Source organism: Lissotriton helveticus, chromosome 8, assembly GCF_964261635.1.
Source record: "Lissotriton helveticus chromosome 8, aLisHel1.1, whole genome shotgun sequence".
Lineage (NCBI taxonomy): Eukaryota > Metazoa > Chordata > Amphibia > Caudata > Salamandridae > Lissotriton > Lissotriton helveticus.
The window spans coordinates 743,270,789-743,294,098 of NC_136069.1; the positions used below are offsets into that span (position 1 = coordinate 743,270,789).

Here is a 23,310-nt window from a genome sequence, read left to right on the forward strand (position 1 = left end):
GTGTTCCCAGCAACATCCATGGCTTTTTGACACTGCCCCAGATTTACAAGAAATTGTAAATCTGAGGCAGCAGCAAAAAAACACATGCCTCCCCCAGTGGAGGCGCAATGGAGGCACAACAAGAAGAAATATCTTTATTTCTCCTCACTTTTTCCTTTTTCTGTGTGCTGCATTCTGCAACACACACAGAAAGTGGTAAAGCCTCTTGGCATTGCTTTTGAGCAGGAAGATATCCCTTTCTGCACAAAGATAATCATCGTCGCAATGCAGGCACTCTTGAACCATGGTACAAAGGTACCAGCAATGGCGCACAGCAGCCCATTGTGCGCCAGTGCAGGGGAAAAAGACAGGAATCCTTGTATCTGATAGATATGACACATTCTCGCCCTTTTCTGTTGTCTTAGGGCAGCGCAGCAGGAAAGCCTGCTTTGCTGCCCTACGGCAAAACCTTATAAAAGAGGGCCGAAGAGCACAGTGGTCCCTCCTAGTCTTTAGAAACACTCTCTCAGTCCAAACAACCCAAATAAATGTTGTCACATACTAACCTTTCTGCAGCTTTCCAGATCCAGAGGAGCATGATAATGGCTCAGCACAATGACCTCTGGATGACTCTTAGATTTAGATTGCAACCCTGTGTAGAGCCTGCAGAGGGAGTTAAGCAGCATGGATCTCTGTACCCCACTACTTTATGGATGATAGTTGATGCTGCTGATGCCTCAGCCCTGATATTCACTGAGGTTTAGAAAACCATTAACATGGTTGATCATAAAACTAGCTTGGCTGTCTTCTGGAAGTTGAAGCAGTGGGACTGGCACAGCCTTGGATCAGATCCTCTTTAGCCAAATATCTCAGCCATCCCCCCACACATCTGTGAATTTTGGTCCATTCCTAGTGAGGTTCCATGTTCCGCCCTCCTCCCTTGCCTTTGTAACAATCACCCCTATCTCTGTTACATTGCTTGTGCATGTAAAATCAGTGCAGTCAAAGGCATATCCATAAATGCTGTATGAACTAGTAAGGATTATGTAGTCTGAGCATTAAGTCTGCTTGCTGAGCATGCAGAATGTCTAATCAGAGAGCTAGCTATGTTGTCTATGTCTCGTATTGTGAAATGGTGTACATTTTTGGTTTCCCGCCCTGCAATTTCCTAGTAGATTTTAAGTAATGGGGTCAGAAACTTGTTAGCTTAGCCTAGATGGAGACGTGAATGGCGGGGGCGTAACAAACACCCCACAGCCCCCGTGGTGCGGGGGCCCCCCAGTCTTCAGTACACGAAGGGGGCCCCCTCAGCTCACTTGCAGAGAGCTGTGGGAGGTTTGCTCTAAAGCAGCTGCAGTGTGCAGCCTGCTCCGAGCTCCTCCTGCTGACCCATAACTGAAGAGAAACAAAGTAACAAGTTACATTGTTTCTCTTCAGTAAGAGCCAGTCCTGGAAAAAGGATGGGGGTGGGGGCCCAGAGAAGCATTCACCACGGGGCACTGCTCCTCTGAGAAGGGAAGCTGCCTGGATGTTTGACCACACAAGATGGTACAAAAGCTTTCAGGAACTTGGGTTATCATTCCTCTGTTTTTTCTTTGTACATCCATACTCAATTCCATTATTTTTCTCCTCCTCTCACAGGATATCACACTTGCTGCTGGTCGACATTGATTCGTATATCAATCTGGACAGTGGTTATAAGGAATCCAGAGACCCTTCCCTGCGGGTTGCCAAATAAATGTGCTGTGTTTTATATTTATTCTTCATCCAAACAACTGATAGCAAAGGGACAAAAGGAATATATACTCTCTTAATACCCTTTAAATTATCGTGATTTTCGTCCTGCTTGCATGTTGACATGTGGTGACATTTGCCCCATGTAGGGTGAAAAAATTAAAAACCATAAACAAATTCATGTACATGGCTTTTATGCTAGCAAAAAGGATGGCCATGGCGCAGAAAGCTTCAGAAGCCCTCTCCACAGAAGTATTGCTCATGGATGTAAAGAAATGGGTGAACACTGAACATTACACACTATTTAAAATACCAAGAGGGGTGGACCCACCCCCTGAGACACTCTCCTACAAGTAAATGCCTGCTTGAAAGATCAGTAAATCTTGAGAATGCTGTTGAATTCTTCAGAAGAGGACAGTACAATAGTTACTGGAAAAACATAATACACCACAGATTGGAACCCAGCCTGACAACTAGATATCAAAGATAGCCAGGGTAGGCCATCCCGACACAGAATTGATGATTAACCACAGATAAATAAGAGAGGATGTGGCCTAAGGGCTAGGGCGGTCGACCTCAAATCTGGGGAATCGAGTTCGAGTCTCGGCAACAACGCTCAATATTCTGTGATTCTGGGCAAATCACTTAATCTCCCCGTGCCTAACAAAAATGAATGTGTCCTTATGTAAATGCAACTGGTGCTCATGTAAAGTGCTCTGATACCTTCAGTCAAGTTCGCACTACATAAAACTTCGGGGGAAAAAAAAGGGCTGACTGGGGCAGAAGAAGGTTTGCAGCTCCAGTTGCAGGACTCTGCTGGGGCGCATTGGAAGGTACAAAATCAGGGGCAGAGCTATCAGTGGTGCAGCCAGTGCAGAGGGACTGGGGATCCGGAATGTGGGGCATCTGCCTGTGTAGACTGCATTTATTTTACTGGTTGGCTCCTCAGATATGTGTTTTCCTTGTATCTTCCTTGCACCAACCTCTCTGTTTCCACTTACTGGTAGAAAGAAACTGGAAGGGCAGGTAGAAAAAAACCGACCAGCCGCAGATAGGCATATACACAATGTTATAAATCTACTTAGAATCACAGCAGTCCATTTGGGGAAAGCACTTGTGCTGGAGAAAGGTTCCTTTACCTGAGCTCCATAGTGAACACTGCAGAGGACCCAAGAACGCAAAGCGCCAGCCAGTGCATATTTGAACGTAGGGGCAAAAATGCTGCAATTTGAATTTTTCAGATGGCATTATGTTGTTAAAACCTATATGCTGTCTTATATTAGAATGCTGCCTATCCAAGAGGTGATGCAGCCCTTGCAGTTATTTAACATATTACTCCGGTATCAGATTCTAACCTTATTTTATAGTTTCATTCTTAAGTGCAAAGTGAGATGTGTACACATAAAGAAGACTGAACTCTCAGAGAGAAATATAAGGGACAAAGTGGAAGGTGAAATTAGAGCTGAGAGCACATCCGTCAGAGCAAAATATAAGACCACAAATCTGAGAAACCTTAAAGTACCCCGAGATGTGAATATATAAACAGAAAGGAAAAAGTTATCTTTAAAGAGCACAACTGTGTGCCTGTGACAGAGAAAACAGGATTAGAGCTTTGGAAAATGTATTAATATTGCACTTAGGAAAGAAAACACTCTGGCGTATGAAAGAATATAAGAGCAAAAGGTGAAAGAAAGTCCCAAAGAGAAAGTATAAAGATGCTGTTAAGAGTGTAAATCTATGCCACAAGCACCTTTTCAAAGAGGCTATGAAACTGCTTAGCCAGCCTGCCAAAACTAGGGGAAGTGTTGTCCATTGCACTGGTACTAGGCACACGTTTAAAAGTAAATGGTTTAATCAGGACTGCAATAGGTCAAAGAGGGAGCTTATCAGTGCTATAGAGCGTAAGGTTCACCCTGAAATTGTGACTGCTAGAGTCAAGTACATGCGGGCCATTGACAGTGCCAAAAAGGAGTGGGAGAGCTCACTATGGCTAGCTTTGCACACAGCATTATTTGCTAAAGATCAAATGTCCTTCTGGAGAGAGGCAACTCATTGGCTCAAGGGAGAAAAACCAGAGTTGGAATACAACATACAGCCCGATGAATGGACAGGCTACTTTGGGTGTCTCTATGCCAATGAGAGTGACAGTAGTGGTGAGATGGGTGAGTCGCCAGAGGAGGGGTTGAGTGGGGATTTTGAGCCCCTGATATTTTCCATAGTAGAAACCCATGTGGCAGTCTCTTCATGTGAACCAGTGCGTGCCCCAGGTCCAGACAGAATCCTCAATGATCTGTATAAAGAAGACAAATGCCTTCGGGGACGGTACATAAATGTTATCTAACCTGATTGCTTTCTAGAGCTTCTATTCAGCAATCGTGGCAGGTCACGGAAATTGTGCCCATTTACAAGAAACAAGATAAAACTAAGCCATCAAACTATAGGCCGATAAGCCTAATAGATTCTCTCCAAAATATCTTTTGTAAACAAGTCCTGGGGAAGCTCCATGACTGAATGATGTAATCCCATATTTTAAGTGACCTTCAGGCAGGCTTCCGTTCTAAAGTTAGCACCCTAGATCAGGTCTTTCACTTCCTCTGCATTTATTGGAAGGAAGTGGACTTTAAAGGGGGCAAGTTATAAATGGCATTTGTTGACTTGTGCCCAGCTTTTGACTCTGTGGAGAGTACTGAGAGAATTGGGCATCCCGGCAAACCTCTTAGACATCCTAATCAGATTACATGCCGCCAACACAGCCCAGGTCAGGTGGGGCCCAAGAAATGAAGTAACAGAAAAATTTCCCATAAATTGTGGAGTGAGGCAGGGATGTGTGCTGGGGCCCACCCTTTTTGCTCTTTTTTTTTAATGGGGTTATTGATTTTTTTTGACAGGGATGGCTGTGATGCCCCGAAAATAAATGACAGAAGAGTGTCCGCTTTGTTTTTTGCGGACTATACCCTTTTCATTTCTAAATCCCCCTAGGGCCTTCAACAACTTTTAAATGATAATATACAGTTTTGTAACAATAGGGGGTTGCTCTTAAAAAAGGGAAAAACCAAATATATGATTTTTAACAAAAGAGGGTCAAAATTCTCCAGTAGATCTATTCGTGCAGGTAGCACCCTACTTGAACAAGTTGACATTTTTGATTACCTAGGATTACATGTATCCCAATCAGTAAAGGGGGATGCACAAAAAGAGAAGGCTAAGTTACACCAGATATTCCAATGTAATCATATTAGCAAAATACACAGAAAACATCGTCACTGCAGATTGCTCCTACACTTGAAATTTATAACTCTAAGGTTTATGGGGGGGCTAATGTATGGTATAGAGTTGCGGGGGACAGGAAACATATCGTCTTTAATAGCTATGGTAAATCAACTTCTTAGATCTCTGGTTGACCTCCCCGCTAGCACCCCTCTGAAACCTTTGTATATGGATCTGGCACCTAAACAATTGAAACATAAGGCAATGTACAGATTGATAATGTTCTGGTTTAGACTATGGACTGTAGGAGAGCTGGAGACCTACCGAGAGACTCTGTTAGATCTCCTGAGATTTCCTAAAGTTTCATCAATAAACTGGTTTACCACCCTACTGAAATCTTTGGCAAAACTGAACGTGGATGCCTACTGGACGAACCCAGAAACCATGAGGCAAATCTCTAGAGAAAAAATGAAAGAGGTGTTTTGGGATTCTGTTTCAAAAGAAGTTCTTTCAGCCCCAATATCCAGCCTGACTGAAGTCTTCCTCAATTCTAAATGTGCTCTGTTTTTTGAAACAACCATTGATAAAATTGTTCCACCGATGGCACAGAAACGTTTTCTGCAGTTTCGCTACAAAACACTTCCCACCAATTTGTTTTGTTCAAAATGGTCCAGCAACAACAATTTGGTTGATTTGTGACACACTTGCAAAGATAGTTCTGAATCCATAGTCCATTTACTCTTTTTTTTGCCCGACCGATCAGTTGATGAGCAAAAAATAGATTTTTCCGTCATGCTCCTCAGTGGGCCGGGGGCATTACCTAGAGGTCGTTTGTGTACTGATACTAGACAACCTATTGTATTTGGTCGTGCTAGATTTTGGAATGCCCTTTGGATTAGGCTTAAAAAATTATGCAGCTGAGACACTGTGTTTTGTCAGACCAGAATGTTATCTAATTTTGTAAAACATTTGTTTTAACTTGCAGTTGTAGGAACTCTAAGTATCTTAATTTGTGCCATACTATTTGCTATTTTGCACATATGCACTTAATAACCGTCCTGGATGCCTTGTCAATTTGAATTTGTGCTAATGTTTTTATGCATTGATTCTATATTCTTTTATCCATACATTTCGGTTTATATTTTTTTGAAAATTGTGCTGTATACTTTTTAGGATCTGTGTGATCATAATAAAGTTGTTGAAATGTAATGAAAGTATAAAAGGAGCATGAGAAACCCAGAGAGTCACATGAAGAGTGAAAGAGACTCACAAGAGCAAACGAGACACCCTTGAGAATGAGGGAGAAAGGCAGCTAAGCCACGAGAGAGAGAGCATATGAATTTTGAGTTTTGTAAGGATCACTGGAAAACAATACGTTTTCTTTCTGTTGAACATCATCAAAATATGTTGTGCAGAGAAAATTAAAGAAGCCAGAGATGGTAGATTGTGTTGTGTGGACCGATGCCAGGGGATAGATGAAGAGAGGCTGAGCAAAAGAGGAAGGTAATGTTAGACAACCTAGCAGAGAGAGAAAGAAATCCCTTCAAATAGAGAGGTGGGGTGACTATGGATGAAGTAGGGCCTCAGATTGCAATAGTATGGGCCCCAGGGAGGCAGAAAGCCTGAAAGAAACAAGCCCAGAGGGAGGTGCTAAAAAATGATGAAAGAAAGAAAAAGCTCCATAAATGTAGGGTAAAAGGATCCCAAATAGGAAAATGGGTGGAAGAGACCGGGAACCAAAGAGAGTGAAAAGGTAAAAGAGAGAGCCAGTGAAAGACAAAGGGAAAAGGGAGAAGGCTTCTGAAAATTATTAAGGCTTTGCAGAAGGAGAAATCCACTGAAACAATGGGTAAAGGAAACACACAGAAGAAAATTAGTTAAAGGAAACGCCAGAGGGAGAGGAGAACAGTATTCCCTTTACGTGAGTTGGTTGTCAGTGTTCAGTGCATGTGTGACGTGCTGGATTGTGAGCACAGAATTTGAAGCTCTCTAAATAAGTGTAAATAGCTCACACTGGTCTGATCAGCCACTGTCGCATCCCCCAACAGTGCTATCTTCTCAGACTGCTCAGGGGGATCGAGATGCATTCATTAGGACTCATGGACCACTTCTGCATATTCCATAATTAAAATCCAACTCTGTGTCGGGGATTAAACTTCCTAAGCTGATAACTCTTTATACATTGATGATTTTACATTTAAGGCTCATATTTACCATCACACTAATCAACGTGAATGTACTTTTCTTCAATCATGGGGGAATTAGAATATCTTTATTCATAAAATATATAAAGTATTTGGTGGCATATTCTATTCTGCTTGATATAATGAGGTCTTGGCTTTTTCCCTAAAACATTTTAATATGCTTTATTCTCCTTGTAAATAGTGTTTCCTATTGATGTACACCATTTTTAATTGTACTTGTGTTGATGGAATATTATGTTTCAACAATGTTACAATTTTAATATTTTGCAGACCCATTAATCTTTTATGGTTCAGATCTTTTTATTAATGTATCCAGGAACAAATACTGTGACCTAAATCAAGGCCGATGAGGTAGAACAGTGGGACATCACAGTGGGAGAACAGAAGAAGGAGACAAAAGTTAGTTAGACAATTTAATGTGTGTGGAAAGGTGCAGTGTCTGTTTTTTCGGTGTCGTCACCCACTACATTGAGCAGCTGTGGTGGTGGGCTCTACGGGAGCCAGTACAAATAGCACTGGGGAGCTTGCACTATCTGGCCTCTCTAGAGACACCAGTGAAGACTCTGGAGTAAACAAATACATCATTTGAGGCTAGGAGTTCTGGAAGAGTATGAGGAAGAAGAAGGGCAATAAGGTCGGTATGGTATTGATGAAGAACATTGTGATAGGCAAGAATGCACTGGAAGCGCTAATCAAGGGACACAGTGAGAAAGTATGAAGGAAAGAAATCACGAGGGGCTATAAGGACAAGGTCAGCTGGAAGGCTGATAAGGAAGAGAGGGTGGGGTATAGAATAGGATAAGAGAAAAGAGAGGTAGGGATTGTAGAGGGTGAAAAATGGACAAAGGAAATACAAAGCAAATAGCATAAAAACAGCAGAGAAAGGAAGAGAAATACTGCACAGGAGATAGGAAAAGCATAGTGGAATGATTTCGATGGGATGGGAGAGAAAAGGTTGGAGATAAAAGTAACAGAATAGAAAGAAAACGGCTGGGATGAGAATGAAGAAAAGCTAGGATGCTCAGAAATAATGGAAAGGAAGAGACAGAAAGCAAGAGGGAGGAAGGAAGCGTGAAAGAGAAGGAGCAGTGGATGCACTTTTGGCAAAACTCAACGATGAGTGGGCCCGATGTATATCATGACAGGAGTCTGCACCAGGAAACATAACTAAAATAGGGTAAACTTCCCCGGCATACTGATGGCAGGGACCCTGTAGTGGATAGAGCACCACCTATGATAGACTGCCAGCAGACTAAGCTCAACTATTAACCCCACCATCCAGGGTTACTTATAATGGCTGTATTGGTAACAGTGGCTCAACAAAAGCCCCACAGCCCCTGCAGTATGGCGGATCGCTAGCCTGAGAGCTCGTGACCAGCACTGAGAATGGGAGGGGGGGGCCCTCCATGTACTTAGCAGGGGGCCCCCCTCAAGTTTTGTTACGCCGCTTGTGAATGGAAGTGGTTGGGATAAGTGAAGCAAAACACGATGAAAATTTTCAAAAACTATAGAATGTGTCAAATTACATTTCCAAATTATTTCAACCACATGTAAAACATACAGCTTTTGAGACATATTTTGAAATTGAGCTGTAAAGTGCAGCATATGGTGTGTAATTCTGAATTGGGCCTTATTCTGGGGATTCTGACCGATCTAGAAACAATAAAAAAACATGCCTATATTTTTCAGCTCCTCAAACTGATCAGGTTGTACAAGGATTTGTGAATCGCAGTTTGTTTACTGTAAATTTACATGGCTCTAAATTAAGTTAGTGGTCTTTATGTATGACCATTATCTGTGCTTCTGCAGGAAGCTTTGTCTGTGATGTATGCTTGTTACTTGTCCATGCATTCCTAAAATCAGCCTATATCTGCTGTTAAGATTTCTTTGCATAGGTAGTGCTGTGAAAAATCTGTGATTCAGCTAGGTGTGATGATGTGTATTCTTTAATTTCTTGTGCAACTTTGTTTCACTTTAACTTGAACTGCAAATGTTTGCCCCTCCTGAATTTATGTAGATTTGATACTTGAATACTACATGACGTTTAGCATATCACCTACCCAACAGTTAAAGGCATAACTGGAAATTTATATCACATATCTGATGAAAAGTACCCTATTTTTCTAAAGTAAAGAGGTTTATAGAATGTTCCGGTGTACAGTAGTTGAAACTAAATTAAATTTAGTGATGCATATTCTTTCTGTTAATGTAGAGTCATTGATGGACAGAACCTTATGGACTTACTCCAAGGAAACACTATCCGCTCAGGACATGAGTTTATGTTTCACTATTGTGGGGAACACCTTCATGCAGTACGCTGGCACCAACGGGAAAGTGAGTATCAAGGTGACATTTCTCATATTTAGAAAGATATTGTTTAAAGTAACTTTTTTTAAACAATTTTGCTCCTGGCCAGTCAATATTTGATTTGTTTATCAGTTTAATGTCACGGAGAGGCACGCAATCTTTGTTTAACCCGTTATGCAAAATATTTTTTATGGAGTGCTGATGCTAATTTACTCCCACTTCAGGCTGCAACAAAACAGTAATGGGAAACACACTTAGGCCAGTGACTGAGCTGTCTCAGATATGAGTTGATAAACTGTGTAACAGTCAGCTCTATTGGATCAATTGTTCAATTAGAGCAAAGGAGATGTTATCCACTATTTAGAATTTGGTAATAAATTATCCTGACTCCAGAAACTGAACCTTCCTTTTGCACACTATAAGAGCAATCAAAGGTCACTCCAAATTTAGAGTCCGAATGAAGTCTTGAAAAATAGAGTGACAAACTGAAGTAATGATTTGATTACTCTCCAATAATTGCATTACTTATAATCCCTCTTCCTTACCTCTGTGTTCTGTCTCATTAGATGAGGTGGCTGACAGGCACATTGTTACCTAAATACTATTTCAAGACAGACTATCTCCTACATCATTACATGAAAGTTTGAGGCTGTCTGAAGCACATCAGTCTTCCAGAAGAGAAAGTGGGCATCAGGTCTTAGATAGGGAAGAGGGAATTTGAGAATGTAGTTAATAGTATCTAAATAGGGCATTTTTCTACATTCCTTTCCTCATCATTCCTTTTTGTGAATATATCACATGACAAGCTGGATGTTCTTGCTTCAACGAAGCATAAAGAAGACACCCCCAACACTTGAGATCATGAAACAATCATGGCCCCAAAATGATTTGTCAATAGGGAAATCCTTAGTTCTGGCCAAGTAGGAATTTTTGATGTCCTCCCTTGATCTCACATGGGTCAAGTCTTTGCTGTGGATACTAGAAGAAATCTTAATTTCAACGTCTAAGTCTGGTCTCCAAAAAGAAGACCTAGTGTTGGGAACACCACATCCCCACAGTACTGTCCCAAAGACAGCAGACCCTAGATTGGATAGTTCATTCATCCCTTGCATACCCACATCAGATATGGCTGCAGTAAGACAAATTTGAGTGTAGACCGACTACAGAGACAAAGTGATCCAGTGCCTCCAAAGGAGGATGATAAACAAGGATAGGAGCACTACTTAAAATGATATTGAAACATAAAACCTGCAATACTAAAAAGGGACAATATAATTGTCCCAATTTAGGTGGAGAATGTGTAAAAAAAACAAATAATTAGCCATCAGCGCTTTAAAGCACTTGCTCAAATGTTTGACATAGAATATGGTGTGGGGACCCTACATACTTTTATGGAGTGAGTGATGGATTACTATGAGAGTAAAAAAATGTTTACCCTGCTGATTGGCAAGGCACCACCCAGTTCTCCTGTTGTGGAGTCAGTCCGAATGTGAAGGTTTGTGTGTGTAACAGAGCAGGTAGCTCAAAAGTAATACAGGCTTCCGAATACAAGACAAGTGATAGAAGTAAGAGTTATTTTCAGGTCAAATAGGATTATCTGCCAACTCTGAGTATTAGTTCCATGAGAGGTTAAATGGCCACAAGAGTTTAATGATGGTAGAACCCTGTATGCTAGAACCATACATGGACAACCAACATTTGCAGCTCTCCACTCCAAAACCTGTGCCTGCAGAATGGACACAAACAAAATGCTGAAAGGACACTCAAATCCTCCACCAACAGAGAGGGGTGATGGGACCAGACCTGACATAGCCAGCAACATACATGCATAGCCATGTCGCTCATTATCCCTCTCAAAGTGAGGCAAACCACATAGGGAACAGCAAATATAGGGAAGCAGGCACTGTACTGTGAAAATGAAAGAACGCTTAAGCAGCACCTACACAAACAGGGGTGGGTAATAAACTAATGCAAGAAAGGTTAGAAATTCACCAGATTCAATTATAATTTAGTTTCTCCTATCACAACAGATATTTTACTCCACTCTGTAAGATAATGGGAGCACAGTGGATTAGCATGTGTTTTAATGTAGGATCATGTCAGAAAACTACTCCAAGTAAAATATGTCATTATTCTGAAGAACTGTGCAAGGTAAAGTGTCAGTGATGCGATAGCACTATGCCACCCTGCTCCTTATTTCTGACTCATAAAGTGTGTTTCCTGCACAGAAATCTTCACCCTAACTTCCCTACGAGCTGGTCCACATAATATCTATAAATTGCTCATCAGCACACTACCTGTCTCTTCTAGAGACGGTAGCCACCCTAAGCGGTATTCCTTTTAACATGGGTGACTACCATGTCAATGCCATGGCATGACTGAGGTCCATACATAGTGAGTTCTGTCTGGCCAAATACCACGGAATTCCAGCAACAAGTACAGGATTGGATAAAGAACGGAGTTAAATCCATATGCTTTGGTGCCTTGATGGAATGGAGAAATGTGACTAATTTATTTATTTTTTTATTTATTTATTTATAAAAATTTATATAGCGCGCAATAACCCTGGGGTGTCTCGGCGCTGCGCAGAACATATGCTGAAAAAGGGGGCTCTGGCTTATTATTGGTTAAATAGCCACGTTTTTAATTGTTTCCGGAATGTCAATAAGGAAGGGCTAATTTTTATTTATTGGGGGAGAGAGTTCCACAAACTGAAGACAGACACAATAAATCGTCTGTCTCCCCACTTCACTTTTTTTGTTCGTGGGATTGGAAGCAGGTGGGCTGAGGAAGAGCGTAAGGCTCTTTGGGGATTATATACATGTAAAGCTTTTATTAAGTAGTCTGGACCTATGTTATTCAAGGCCTTATAAGTAATACACAGCGCCTTAAATTTAGTCCGACACCTGACCTGGAGCCAGTGATATTGACGAACAATCGGGGTGATGGATGAGAATTTTGATGTGCAGGTCAGAATTCTAGCAGCCGCGTTCTTCACAAGTTTCATCTTGTTAAGGACTTGTTCCTGGGCATTTAGCAACAGAGCATTGCCATAATCGATCTTAGAAAGAACTAAGGTGCACATTAGAGTTTTGCCTGCATTAGAAGGAAGGAAAGGCAGTAGTTTCTTAACCATCCTTAGAGTGTAAAAGGATGCCGGGACTACTGCCTTAGCATGGCTCAAAAATGACAATTTGTTGTCAAATAGTACTCCTAAGTTCCTGACTTTGGTGACCGGAGTGGGAGGGGCTCCTAAGTCCGAGGGCCACCATACTGGGGACCAAGGCGGGGTCAATTTACCGAAGATCATGACCACCGTCTTGTCAGAATTTAATTTTAAGCAGTTGTGATCCATCCAGGAGCTGATAGCCATCATGCCTTCCTGGAAATTGGCCGCAACTGCTCCTCCGTTGTTATGGATGGCCAGTACCAGCTGGGTGTCGTCAGCGTATGATGTCAGCCCAATTCCATATGATTTAATGATCCTCGCCAAGTCCGACACATAGATGTTGAAAAGTGTCGGACTTAACGAGGATCCTTGGGGGACACCACATGGTAAGGTGAAAACAGGGGAGTAGAAGCCTCCCAGTTTGACGGACTGTTTGCGGCCAGACAGAAAAGAAGCCAGAAGAGATTTGGCTTTACCCTGGATGCCAATATGGGCTACACGGTCGATCAAGATGTTGTGATCGACCGTGTCGAAGGCCGCAGACAAGTCCAATAATATCAGGACTGCTGCGCCTCCTTGGTCCATAATCACTCTGACTTCATCAGCTGCCTTTACCAGTGCTGTTTCTGTCCCATGCCCCTTCCTAAACCCAAATTGGGTAAAGTCAAGGAGGTTGTTCTGGTCGATATAGTCGGCTAGCTGAGAGTTCATGATTTTCTCAAATATTTTAGACGGAAAGGGGAGAGATGCTATCGGTCGATAACTTTTGGGTTCTAAGGGATCCAGATTTGTTTTTTTCAGTAAAGGTTTTATAATTACTTTCTTCCATATTGATGGATAAGAGCCCGGATAATAATCCCTGGACTCATGCATCTGCATTTATTTGCTCACTATTAGTTATCTCAATATCCGAATAGATCTATCCTAGAGTCAATACATTTCTTCTCAGATTGCCCATGTATTCAGTTTCTCACCTTATATACCCCTCGGTGCACATCTTACAATATCAGAAGTATTAGTGTCTGGCTTTTCCCTGCCTCTATATTTGATTTGTCCTGTCATAGTATAAACATCTTGCTGTCCAGGTTCCAGTAATTAATATAATGCTGTCTTCCTGTCTCACAAAGACTGTCACAAATATCCTGGGTCTGGGAAAGTTTTACAAAAGGGGCAGGGACATGCAAGAATTGTACCCAGTGCAGCAAACCTACGTTTCATTTTCTTTTCTCTAGTTTGGGAATAATCTCAAGCATGTATTTTGTAACTGTAAGTGTGGGTATTCCTCTCATAATAGCATGCAGTCTGGTCTATACCTCGGTCCAGAATGGTTCAATCATAGGTCATATGAATTATGAAGGAAGAAGCCCCTCGGACACATTGTGGTTCTTGTTGGGTAAATCCAACCTAAATTTAGAAGGGGTAGGTATGTCTTGTGCAGGCAATTAAACAACACATATTTTAATCTAGTGTTTGTTCAAATTTTCTCCTAAGGAGGCAATTTCTCAGTCCTTCTCTGGAATGGGATCAGGACAATACTCATTCCACAGTTCCTCCCTCCTTTATCCACATTAAAAAAAAATATTTTTATTGCCATTTTGACATTGGCGTTGAACAGCCTACAGAGCATATTGTTCAGTATGAGCATTACAGGTGGCATATTGCATTACAACAATATGAACCACTGAGGGTTATAAACAAATGCACCACTAGTACATAAGTGAGTACGCCTTGACATAGGTGACATTAACACGTGCCAAGCATACAATAAAACAGAACTATCTGCAACTAAGATGAACATAACATGCCTCCATTCTATGAGTGACAGTTAACAATGCAACAACTGAGTGCAGTCAAGGATATACCGTGGACTGCTTGTATGGAATACGAAGGTCAGACAGGAGTTCTGGTCAGTATCAGAGGTTGTAATGTATCTGGGGAACAGCAAGTAAGGTGCTCTAAGGGGGTTGTACCTCAGTTTGCAGACCCTTGCGTTCGCTCTCCAGGAGAGTGTCCCAGCTATTTGAGATTGGCTATTTGCATGGACCTTGTGTTTCCTCTCTATTTGATGCTTTACTTTCTGCCAGTGTCCATGCTACCATCGAGAGTATCCCAGGCCGAGTTGTAGGAAGGGTTGCCAATTTCCATTTACAGGTGATCAGGCCCATGGCTAGGATAAGGGCCAGGTCTATGGAACATGCCACAGCTTTATTTGTCTTGGTACGGCGTATTAGACCCAGCAGGCACACTTCCCAGGTGCATAATGTGGAACGACCCCTCGACCACACTAAGGGGGTCATTAGGATTGTGGGCGGAAACCACCACCCGCACTGAAAGTTCCCCCGTCACATTAACATGGCGGGGGGGACACCGGCGGACGGAAAGACCATCTGTCGTTTTTCCGCCGGGTCCAAGAGTCGAGAGGCGGAAAAGCTGCTAACATCGTGGCGGTGTCTGGGAGACACCGCCATCCATATTAGCATGTCTGCGGGGACATGCCTTTCCGTGGTGGCAAAGCCACCATGGAAAGCTAGGCGGTTCACACAATAGGGACCCCTTGCAGGCCCCCAGGGATTCTGGGGGGTGGGGGGTGCACATGGGGGGTACCTATGGTACCCCCTCGCAGTTCCATGCACTACATGGCAGGAACAGTGCAGTGCCTGCCACGTTGTGCATGGAAATGCGTGACATGCCTTTTTGCATTGTGGCAGGTGGTGCTGAGAGCACCGCCCACCGCAATTTCAAGAATGCAGGATGCGCCCGCCAGTGGGGAGGGCGCATCCTAATGTCACCAGTGGGACCCCCGCAGCAATGGCGGGTGGTCCCATTCCACGAAAGGTAAGTGTTAGATAGCGTAGGGGTTAAAATTACTATTCCAACTCCAGAGAGTGCAACAGTAGGGAAAGTGTTGGATAGCGTAGGGGTTAAAATAACTTACTAATAATTAAAATATATTTTTTAAATACATAAAAATGTAATTATTAAATAACAATAAATTAATTAACAATATCAATACATGATTACTTATAAATAATTACAATTAATAATTCATTAACAATTAAATTGCTGATACATACAATTAAATAATAATTATTAAAATGAATTACCAAATAAGAAATATTTAATTTTCAATACAAAAATACAATCATTATTAAAAAATATTTAGCAATTAATAATTATTTAACAGTACATTATGGATGAATACCAATAAATTATAATTAATACAATTTAATTACTGATTATTAATTAATGAACAATACATTAATTCCCAAATGTTTTATTATTAATTATTAAAAAGTTATTACCAATTAATAATTAATTAACCATACATTATTTATCAATACTCAACATTAAAATAAATAATTACTTAATTACAATTAAATTACTTCCCACCCTATTGCCCTATAACCTCACAACACACTTCAATAATAAATGTATACACTTAATATAATTACCAATTAATCAATTAATAACAATTAATTACCAATTAATAAAACATAATTACCAATTAAGAATTATTGAACATAAATTAATTATCAATACCAATAAATACAAATAAATAATTACTTAAATACAATACATTACTTCTCACCCTATCCCCCTATAAACCCACAACACAATTCAATAATAAATGAAAACACAATACAATTACCAATTAATCAATTAATAAAAATGAACTACCAATTAATAAAATAATTACCAATTAATAATTATTTAACATGAATTAATTCTCAATACCAATAAATAAAAATAAATAATTACTTAATTACAATGAAATTACTTCCTACACTATTCCCCTATAAACCCACAACCCGCTACAGAACTAAAACGCAAAATGTATTAAAAAATAATTACTAATTCCTAAAAAAAATTTAAATAATTTTCTATAATTAAATTACTTCCCACCCTATCCCCCTATAAACCCACAACCCGCTACGGTACTTAAACGCATAATTTGCTTAAAAAAATTATTACTAACTTCTAAAAATGTAATACATATATTCTAAAACTAGTACAATAATTAACAAAATATATAAACACAAACATATCAAATACATAATAAAATTCATAACACTAATATTAATATTGATATTAGTAACATCAATATTTTTGCTATCGATATTACTAACTTCGAAAATTAACAAAAACAATATTTCTTACCTTCTGGTCGATATTCTGGTCATCGATATTCGTGATTTCGATATTGTTTCCCTACGATATTTGCAACTCGATATTCCGGTAGGTCGAAATAAAAAACTCAATATTTAGACTTTTTACCACTCTGAGGTCCATGTTTTCTACCCCATCCCCTCCTCCTTCTTAGAGTTCTGATTCAGTTCTCTGTCTAACCTGCTCCTTAACAATGATAGAGATGATCTTATCACTTGTTCTTCTCTCATAATTTCTGTGCTCCTTGCCTCACACCTTCTACCCATGCTGTTGCACATTTCACCATCTACTCTCTTTTGTCCATGATCATACTCCTCATGCCTATCCCTTTCCTGCCTAAAGGACCTTCATTAGCATTGGCTATTTGTTTGTAATTGATACTATTATTTGCCACACATAGGCAGAAATGTACTTCTTGTAAACCAGAGCATTAAATGCAGAGGAAAGACAATGGCTTACTCCCTCAAGTTGGCCTGTTGTGGGCTGGTCAATAGCTTAGTATTAAAAAATTTCTAAACTTAAATTTATATTTTTTATCTAGAATGCCAATTTAGTACCATTCATGAGCTTTCAGGAGCTACCGGTATATAACAACCCACTTTATATTTTTTCAGGAGCTATCAACAAACAAAAACCTACTTTGGATTTCTTCACCATAGGATCCAATTCCTGATTGGTTCTGTGGCACCTAGCTATATAAACAGGTTAATACTCAACAAAAGGCTCTGCAGTTAGACTGCTTGTTTGTCCAAGAAACTTTATACGCCAGACTCAGCTCCTTATACTTTTGTGCAATGATTTTCCATAGTTTCAGCATGTTATGTTGCTGATATGGACCTTGCAAATGTGATGGATGTGATTGAATATTGCAGCTCACAGGTGAGTACCTGTAGTGTAATGTTCAAACCAGCTGTAAGCAATGATCAGTGGACTGTCCACCTTTAATGTCTGCTCCTTGAAGGACAATATATGATTGAATCACCCCCCGCAGACTTAACTGCTGGTAGTATCCTAACCAAGTGGTACAAAAGGGGGTGGTGATGGACCGAGCATCTGAACCAATCAAACACTCACACCCAGTCAACAGATCTGGGTTTAATCCATCACCGTTCTTTAGCCCACTCTGCCACCCCAGTTCTGACCCTGTGCCTCATGGGAACAGTCCAGCCCGAACTGCCAAGCCATGCCTTCCCTGGACCGGAAACAAGCTTCCGAGGACCGGTTTCTGGCATTTCAGCCGTCTTCAGCCCGGCTTGCTTGAATCCAGTGGCAAAGTGAGCAAGGGACTCACGTCGGAGCATACCCTGCCAACTTATGGCGAACAAAGTGGTACAAAAGGAGGTGGTGATGGACGGAGCATCTGAACCAATCATACACTCACACCCAGTCAACAGATCTGGGTTTAATCCTAACCATCACCACATGGTCATTAGTATATGGATGAAAGTCAAGATTCAATTCTCAGATTTACTCTAGGAAAAACTTCAGAGCAATTAACAGGTAGCAAAACATCTGACTCTTGTAATACATCACTGTTAATAACCCATATTTTAAGAGATAAATTTGTATTTGAACCTTCTGTTCATCTTGAAAAAGTCAACTGTTTTTAAAGTGGGAGAAACCCGTAGGTTACAACCACATGGTCCGGAAAAGTTCTTTCTTTTCCCTTCCAAGGCTCTAAAAAGTTGAAGTTTAGGGTGACAAAAGACTAGTGTTAGATTTCTTTGTATGTGCTAGAGATAACCCCTATTGTAGTTCAAGTGGGGCAAGGAACACCTCCACACCCACTCATCTTGCCCACACCTAAGCCCTTTGTCACTGTCTGGGAGAAATACACAAAGCCCTACAGCAGGGTCATATGTCCCGAACTACAGGCTGCAGGCACTAAAGGGATAGGACAAGAACATTGAATTTTTTTTTATCTGGTATTTTCAGAATTGTGATTTGATATCTGACTTTACCATTAAATAGGGTTTTAAATTACAATTCTTTAGACCAAACTCAACATTACTCCCTACTCATAATCAAAAGTTAATACTTAATAAATGTAATAAGGTAACCCAATGTTATCCTGTGGGAGAGAAGCCTTTGCAGTAGGGAAAGCAAATGTAAGAGTTTTCTACTAGCAGGACATTTCAAAAATAACAGTACATGTCCATCTTTTTAAATACACTGAACCATTTCCAATGGGCTAATTAGGATCTACCCCAGAGGTGAGTTATCCGTATAAAAAAGGGAGGTTTTGGCCTAGCAAACGATTATTTTGCCAGGCCGAAATGGCCTTTTAAAATTGCACACACAAGCTGCAATGGCAGCCTGAGGCATGTTTAAAGGGCTACTTAAGTGGGTGGCACAATGAGAATTGCAGGCTCACTAGTAGCTTTTAATTTACAGGCCCTGGGTTCATGTAGTACCATCTGAATAGTGATGTACAATTAAATGGGCCTGCATAGTGTAAGCCAATTTCACTATGTTTAAACAAGAGAGAAAAAGCACTTTAGCACTAGTTATCAGTGCTAAAGTGCATATAGTCCTAAAAGCCAACATAAACTGGTTCAGAGAACAGGAGGCTAAACCTTTGGGGATGACCCTGCAGAGAGGCCCAGCTCCAACACCCTGACAAGGATTGTGGTTGTTACCTAAGTAGGGTTTCCACCCTTCTCCACTAATAACCTAATTTATCTTTTTTTTTTTTGCAGAGTTTTATATAGCACGAACTTGACCCGAACTGAATCAGGCATCAGAGCGCTTTACATAGCACCAGTTACCTTACATGAGGACACACATTCATTTTTGTTAGGCAAAGGGAGATTAAGGGCCAGATGTAGGTAATTCTATTTTACCGATTCATAAATACCGAATTTTACCGATTCAGTATTTATGAATCGGTAAAATAGAAGGGGGGAGATGTAGGAAAAATCGGTAATTGAATTACCGATTCTGTAACAATCGGTATTTACCGAATCGGTAAATACCGATTCGGTAATGCCCATTGATTCCTATGGTCATTGAAGCCCATAGGAATCAATGGGCATTACCGAATCGGTATTTACCGATTCGGTATTTACCGATTCGGTAAATACCGATTCCAGCAAGGGTGCAGGGGGTGTCACTTTGACACCCTCTAGCACCCCAAATACTGGCATGTGTGCCATGTGGCAGACAGACATGCCCTAAGGGCATGTCTGTCTGTCACATGGCATAGGTGTGCATGCACACATGTGCATGCACACCTGGATTCGGTATTTTACCACCCAATTTGATTGGGTAGGTAAAATACCGAATCTGTAAGGCCTTAGGGACTCTGAAGAGTCCCACCTACATCCCGAAGTTACAGAATCGGTAAAATTACCGATTCGGTATTTTACCGATTCGGTAAATTTAGCCCCCTACATACCAATAACCCATTTACCGGTCGGTAAATGGCCACCTACATCTGGCCCTTAGTGTTTTGCCCAGAATCACAGGATGTTTGGCGTCGTTACCAAGACTCAAACCCAGATCCCCAGGTCCGAGGTCGGGCGCCTTCTGTATACCAATGAAGCACTGATAATATACAATATTAAAAGCAGGCGGTGGGTCCATGTTGGAACCGGAGGTCTCTGGTTGGCACAGGTATGCACTCGTGACAAGCAGGGACCCTCAGCCCCACGTCAGGGTAAGGGAACTACTCCTTCGAATAACCCCTGCTCACCCTCTAGGTAGTGTGGCGCGAGCAGACAAGGCTAATCCTCAGGGCGATAGTAAGTTAAGCATTTATGATCACACACAGTAAACCCACTGACCCACCACAAATGGACACCAGTCGTGTAGTTGTATCAAAAATACGTATACTTTATATAAAAGATAGATTCAAGCAGGATTATCACAAGACCGTATAACGTTTAGCAATTCGAGGCCACCAGATTATAATAGGCAATATTTAGTCTTTCAATGCTCGTTGTTCAGCAAGGTACGATGACAGGGAAATAAGAACGTTGCGGACCCTGGATCCGATGTGAGCTAGGGACGGAGTTCACGTGTACCTTGCTTGTGGAAGTCTGAGGCGTTTCAGGCGCGGCTGGTGAGGGCGGACTCCGAACGAGGCTGACGGTTCTCCAGAGGATCTCTCCGGCTCAGGTCCTCCTCGAGGTGCGAGGTGGAGGAGCAGGACTGTGGAGGGTTGCGGCGATCAGGGGTCGATGCAGCTCACGGGGCGAGGCGCCATTCAGGCCTGCGGGGTGTACTACTTCTTAGCACGCTGGGTCGTACTCGTGGATCTGCGAGGGGCGTCACATTCTACGGCAGACGGGTGCAACACCAGGCTTCCGATACCACTGTACGGGGAGGCCTTTCTTGAGGTGCGGCACGGGTCTTGGTATGCAGGAGGGCAAAGCGAGACAGTCGGGTACGTTACGACGTACGGACCGTCCGAGGCTATGGAATGCGCTCCGTGCAGATTCCGGCAGGAGAAGATGAGAGGTGCACAACGCGCTCCGTTAGCGGCGAGGTGACAGGAGAGCGGGCGGCCCGGCACTGAATCGGAGAGCGACTCAGGGATGAGCGGACTCTCTACGGCGGGGCGACCAGGCTCCGAGCTGTCACGACCTGGGAGGGGGCGAAGGCACCCGAGTCACAACTCCGGCGAGGGAATAAGAACTAAGGCCCAACAGCAGACGGGCACAAGCAGATAGAACCCAATGGTCGTGGGTTTCCGTTCAGGGGGCAAGCTCTCGATCAAGCCCTTGGAGATTGTTTCAGACACAAGTCTACAAAGTCCTTTCTGGTCCTTTCCTCTCCGTTCTCAGCAAGGCACCACTGCAGGCCAGTCCTACAGGATTCAGACCGGTTTCCGTCCTTCAGCTTCTCTTGGTCCTTCTAGTCAGGCAGAGGTTCGTCGTGGTCAAAACTGGATCTGATTTGTAAGGAGCGGAGCTCCTATATTTATACTGCGATTCTTTTGTCTTTGCAGGCCAGGGGGCCTGAGCCTAGTTCAACCCGGTTCTGGAGTACTCTGTGTACAGGAAGCTGTGGTGGTGGAGCACAACCCTACTCAGTCAAGGACTACTCCGCCCACCCATCCTGGTGCAAGCACCCTATTTACCACCTGGGGGTCCCAACTGTCCCCGGGAATCTCCCAGCCCTGTCACTCACACAAACCCAGACAACAGATACACATCCTGGCAGAGGCGGGCTAAATAGTTAGGTGCGCAAAGGCTATCTTTCTAAAAGTAGCATTTGCAAACACAGGGTATTAAAATAAACCCTACTAAAGGAAGTATTTTATTATTCTGAGTTCAGGCATACTAAACTCGACATGCTACCGTGTTCCCTGAGTCTGCCGGGACTATAGCGTGTAATAGTTCCGACAGCTCATCTTGGCCTACGAGAACCGGTAGCCCTTCCATAGTGAAGAACGAAAAGGGCGGCAATTCACTATGAGGACATGCCACACTCTAGGCTTGTCCTACCTTACGCTTCAATGCACCCTGCCCGTAGGCCTACCATAGGGGCAACTGATATGGAGGTTAGGGAAGGTTCAGGGACTGGCAAGTGTGGGCACTTGCGCAGTCAGCGTGACAGTACGGGACTGTACGCGGGGTCTGCAATGGCGGACCCGAGTCATGTCTTACGAGGCCGCTTCTGTGGGTGGCGCAACCAGCGCTGCAGGGCCACTAGCAGCATTTGTATCTACAAGCCCCGGCACTCCTCGTGCACGTTACTGGGGACTGACAGTAAACCAAATAAGCCAATCGTGGAAATCAATTGTACATACACTTTACATTGGGAGCACTTGCACTGCGGCACGGATTGGCCGTGGCGCAGTGCCCTGAGCATCGAACACCAGCAAAACATCTGAGGCACATCAGCAAAAAGTGGAAGGGAGACTCACGCCAAGGGGCCAGGTCTAACAGTCCAATAAAATACTAACCTGCCAATTCATGGATTTATAAGAGTTTTTATTATGTCATAACCCTGCACTGTTTGAACACTGTGAAATTTACAGAAACCTGACTGTCTCCTGTCCCACAGCTCCCCTACCTCCATAAATGCTTGAAGTTGATTGAGGATCTTCACCTTTAATACATTGGTAATCTGAGTGATTTTACATTTTGGCTCAAAATTAGTTTGGTTTATACTCTGAAAAGGTGAGATGTTTGAAAAGCTGTATGATATTCATGCTTTTTCAATTAAGCAGGTACCACACATCCTGAACAGAGTGATCAGAAAAAGCTCTTTGTTCCCTCATGAAAGTTGGGCACTTGTCCATGGGTGATGAGGATTTCCCTTTTTAATAAGGCTCTTGCATATTTCTTGTACGTCGACTTTCTTGAAGGAATCCACATTTAGGGGACGATTACAATGTTGGTCGGAAAGCATTCCGACCCAATCGGTCTCAGAATTGTTTCCTACCTAATCAGATTCAGGGAGTCCGGTCAACTGATTACGATGGGAGCCTGTGTTGCGACCGAATACACAGGCCCCCATTGAAGAAAGGGGTGGGTGGGGGAAATCGTGCACCCTGTGGGAGGCACCTCATGCCTGCCACACTGTACATGGTCT

General features: G+C 42.3%; 1 protein-coding gene across 3 annotated transcripts in view; it reads left to right on the forward strand.

Moving 5' to 3' along the window:
• LOC144772896 (arylsulfatase D-like) overlaps positions 1-23,310 on the forward strand; it is a 547,027-nt gene that overhangs the window by 520,456 nt on the left and 3,261 nt on the right. For all 3 annotated transcript variants that reach the window (XM_078657568.1, XM_078657569.1, XM_078657570.1), the window contains one exon: positions 9,337-9,458. In XM_078657568.1, coding sequence (XP_078513694.1) covers positions 9,337-9,458 — 122 coding nt within the window. The remainder of the gene's footprint in view (positions 1-9,336; positions 9,459-23,310) is intronic.